Below are 5,000 nucleotides of genomic sequence, written 5' to 3' on the forward strand. Positions count from 1 at the left end.
TACATATATTTGTTTTATTTACTTCAAAATGTATTTATATTTCATTTATGCTAACATTTCAAGTGATTTTAATTGTTTTTAATGTATTATTTCTAAATGTATACAAAATGTGCAAATCCGTCCATCCATTTCCTACCGCTTTTTCCCTTTGGGGTGGCTGGGGGGTGCCGGAGCCTATCTCAGCTACAATCGGGTGGAAGGCGGCGTACACCCCGGACAAGTCGCCACCTCACCGCAGAAAATGTGCAAATATTTTTTTTAATTTCTATTTTTATTTCACATTCAATGCACATTTATGCTAGTCCTTTTAATTGTTTTTAACGTATCATTTATTCCATTAAATGTTTTTTTTATTTTTAAAATGTACATTAAGCCCGTTTGGTATCACGTGACCAATAATGCTTTTTTTTTTTTTTTTTTTAATATTTGTGCAAAGTGGAAAAAAAGGGACAAGCGGTAGTAAAAACGGATGGATGGATGGAAAGTGGCTTGCTGGATAGTGAAAGTAAAACCAAATATGTCGTCGCTACGTGGATTATTATTGGGGGGAGGTGGAGGGACGGGGGTTCTTTTTGGGGGCGGGGATCAGCCAATGAGGGCTGGTCCCGGCCCCCCCACGTGACCGCCCCCCCCCCCCCCCCTCCTCCCATTGATCAGGGCTGGACGCTGTTGTCTTTGCAATTCATTTATCTGCAGGAATGATTGCGACTATCAGTCTGCCGCTCGCCGTCTGACCGAGGAGGTGAAAGTCGCGCCACGGGGAGAAAAGAGGAGGAAAGAAAAAAAAAAAAAAAAAAATCCACGCGTGGGTTGTTGTTGTTGTGTTGCGCGCGTGGGGAGGGGGGTGCGTCCGACGCGCCGTAGAAAGTCCACAAGAAGGTTTTGGTGGATTTGTTTTGCTTTTTTTTTTTTTTTTTTTTGAGGGGGGTGGAGGGGAGGGGAAGAGCCATCCGTGTGCGCGACGTCTTCCCGCGTGGGTTCACTCCTCGCTCGACACGCCATGCTCCTGGACGCAGGACCCCAGTACCCCGCCATCGGAGTCACCACCTTCGGCTCCACTCGGCATCACTCGGCGGCTGCGGCGGCGGCGGCTGCGGCGGCGGCGGCGGGCGAGGCGTCGGAGCGCGAAGTGGCGCTGGGCATCAACCCCTTCGCGGACGGCATGGGCGCCTTCAAGATCAACCACGGCGCGCACGACGGCGGCCAGACGGCGGCCTTTTCCGCGCAGGCGCCCGGCTACGCCGCCCTGGGCCACCACCACCATCACCACCACCACCACCCGGGCCACGTGGGCTCCTACTCCACCTTCAACTCCACGCGGGACTTTCTGTTCCGCAACCGCGGCTTCGGCGAGGCGGCGGCGGCGGGCGCGCAGCACAGCCTCTTCGCCTCCGGGGGCTTCGCGGCGGCGGCGGCGGCGGGCGCGCACGGACACTCGGAGGCGGCGGCGGCGCACCTGCTCTTCCCGGGGCTCCACGAGCAGGCGGCGGGCCACGCCTCCTCCAACGTGCACGTCAACGGCCAGATGCGGCTGGGCTTCGGCGGCGACGTGTACGGCCGCGAGCAGTACGGCCACGTCAGCAGCCCGCGCTCCGACTACGCGCCCACGCCGCTCCACGGCTACGGCGCCATGAACATGAACATGAACATGAACATGAACATGAACATGAACATGAACATGGCCGCGCACCACGGCGCCGGCGCCTTCTTCCGCTACATGCGGCAGCCCATCAAGCAGGAGCTCATCTGCAAGTGGGTCGAGCCCGAGCAGCTGGCCAGTCCCAAGAAGTCCTGCAACAAGACCTTCAGCACCATGCACGAGCTGGTCACGCACCTCACCGTGGAGCACGTGGGCGGCCCCGAGCAGACCAACCACATCTGCTTCTGGGAGGACTGCTCCCGGGAGGGCAAGCCCTTCAAGGCCAAGTACAAGCTGGTCAACCACATCCGCGTCCACACCGGAGAGAAACCCTTCCCCTGTCCCTTCCCGGGCTGCGGCAAAGTCTTCGCGCGCTCGGAAAACCTGAAAATCCACAAACGGACGCACACCGGTAAGCGCGCGCGCGCGCGGGGAAATGGCTTCACCGCTGGATTTGCGCACACCCAAAAAAACAAAACAAACAAAAAAAACAACTATACTTGAATAATATTAATTCATTTGCATGCTATCTCCCAAAGAAATAATGCATGCACATTTAAAATAATGTCAATACATGAAAATATGCATGAAAAGTTAAAAAACAACAACATAAAAAACGAAAACAAACATACACTTGAATAATAATAATATACATGCATGCTGGTTACATTAAAAAAGGAATGCAGCTTTAAAAAATGTCAAAAAATGAAAATATGCATGAAAAGTTTAAAAAAACCCGAAACAAAAACATAAACTAGAATAATAATAATATACATGCATATGGGCTACAACAAAATAATGCATGCACCTTTGAAAAAACGTTAAAATATGAAAATATGCATGAAAAGTAAAAAAAAAAAACATAAAAAAACGAAACAAAAACATACACTTCAATAATAATAATATACATGCATGCTGGCTACATTAAAAAATGAATGCAGCTTTAAAAAATGTCAAAAAATGAAAATATGCATGAAAAGTTTAAAAAAAAAACGAAACAAAAACATAAACTAGAATAATAATAATATATATGCATATGGACTACAACAAAATAATGCATGTACCTTTGAAAAAACGTTAAAATATGCATGAAAAGTAAAAAAACATAAAACAAAGAAACAAAAACAATAATAGTATTCATGCATGCTGCCTACAAAAAAATAATGCATGCAACTTTAAAAAAAACGTCAATAAATGAAAATCTGCATGAAGTTGAAAAAAAAAACAAACCCAACATAAATACGCCTCTAAAAAACGAAACAAAAACATTAACTTTAATTATGATAATATATATGCATGCTGGCTCCAAAAAAATAATGCCTGCACCTTTAAAAGAAACGTCAATAAATGAAAATATGCATGAAAAGTTGAAAACTAACATCAAAACGCCTCTAAAAATACGCAACAAAAACACAAACTGTAATTATGATAATTTATATGCCTCAAAAAAAAATGCGTGCACCTTTAAAAAAAAAGTAAATAAATTAAAATATGCGTGATAAGTTAAAAAAAAACATAAAAAAACGAAACAAAAAGATGAACTTTAATTATAGTAATATTTATGCATGCTGGCTACAAAAAACAATGTACACACCTTTAAAAAAACGTCAATAAATGAAAATATGCATGCCCCTAAAAAAACAAACAAACATGCATTTTACTTAATAATGCAGGCAACTTGAAAAGTATGCATGCCCTTAAAATGAAAAGTAAACAAAAAACAAACATAAAAACGCCTCTAAAAAACAAAAACATACTTGATTAATATATAGTAGCATGTCCCTGAAAAAAACAAAAAGCAAACTACTTAATAATGCATGCACCTTGAAGAATATGCATGATAAACAATAAACAAAAACATATAGTATAAAAAAATATGCATATACTTGAATGATAAAAGTGTAAGTCTAATTGTGTATGCATGCCCCTAAAATTAAAAGTAAACAATAAACAAAAACACATATGCATAAAAAACATATGCATATACGTGAATAATAAAAGTCTAAGTCTAATTGTAATATGCAACACAAAAACATGCATGATGTTTAAAAAATTACGTAAATAAATGACAAGTCAATAAAAAATATAAATATGCCAAACAAAAACATATACTTGATTATTATATAATATTCAGAAAGCATGCATGCTGCTTAATAGTGCATCCACCTTGAAAAATACTTCAATAAAATCATGCATGCCCCTAAATTGAAAAGTAAACAATAACTAAAATAATATATGCATTAAAAAACATATTCATATACTTGAATAATAAAAGTCTAAGTCTAAGTGTGTTTAAAAAAATACGTGAATAAATAAAAGTCTGCATTCCCCTAAAATTAAAAGTAAACAATAAACAAAACAAACATGCATAAAAAACATATGCTAATTTGAATAATTCAAGTCTAATTTTATATGCATGACCCTAAAAACAAAACAAAAAACATGCATGAAAAGTAAAGAAAAAACAGAAATACGCTACTAAAAACAAAAACAAACCATAAACATGCATGCATAAAAATAATATATGTGTATACTTGAATAATACACACATATATATATGTATATATATATATATGCATGTCTCTAACAAAACAAAAGAAAACATGCATGCTAAATGAATAAAATAATGTAGACCCCTAAAATTAAAAGTAAACAAACAACATAAATACGCTTAAAAACATACAAACAAAAAAAACATGTATGCATAAAAAAACAAATGCATTTACTTGCATTATATGTCCCTAAAAAAACATGCATGCTGCTTAAAAAAAAACACGTAATCGAATACAAAATATGCACGTCCCTAAAATGGAAAGTAAACAAAAAATATAAAAATGTCCCCAGAAAAAAACCAAAAAAAAAACATGCGTGCATAAACTTGAACAATTTATATGTAAACATCAATATGTCCTTAAAAATAAAGCAAAACAAAAACATATGCATATATATGTATATATATATGTGTGTGTGTACCTAAAAATGCAAAGAAAAACACGCATGCTACTTAAAAAAAACGTCAATAAATAAAAAAATCATGCATGCCCTTCAAATAAAACAAAACAAACACACATGCATATATTTAAATGATATATAAAGTTACCTAAAAACAAACAAAACATGCATGTTACTTAAAAAAAACGTCAATAAATACAAATCATGCATGCCCTTCAAATGAAACAAAACAAACACACATGCATATATTTAAATGATATATATGTACCTAAAAAACAAACTAAAACATGCATGCTACCTAAATAAAACGTCAATAAATACGAATCATGCATGCCCTTCAAATAAAACAAAACAAACACATATGCATACATTTAAATGATATATATGTACCTAAAAACAAACTAAAACA

At 38.4% G+C, this 5,000-nt stretch overlaps 1 protein-coding gene across 1 annotated transcript in view; it reads left to right on the forward strand.

The window, feature by feature from the left end:
- The first annotated feature begins 923 nt into the window (after positions 1–923).
- The window catches only part of zic1 (zic family member 1 (odd-paired homolog, Drosophila)), a 5,106-nt gene continuing 1,029 nt past the window's right edge, over positions 924–5,000 (forward strand). The window contains exon 1 of the mRNA XM_061921247.1: positions 924–2,051. Coding sequence (XP_061777231.1) covers positions 1,001–2,051 — 1,051 coding nt within the window. The 5' untranslated portion in view covers positions 924–1,000. The remainder of the gene's footprint in view (positions 2,052–5,000) is intronic.

The sequence above is a fragment of the Nerophis ophidion genome, linkage group LG15 (genome assembly GCF_033978795.1).
Source record: "Nerophis ophidion isolate RoL-2023_Sa linkage group LG15, RoL_Noph_v1.0, whole genome shotgun sequence".
Taxonomy (NCBI): domain Eukaryota; kingdom Metazoa; phylum Chordata; class Actinopteri; order Syngnathiformes; family Syngnathidae; genus Nerophis; species Nerophis ophidion.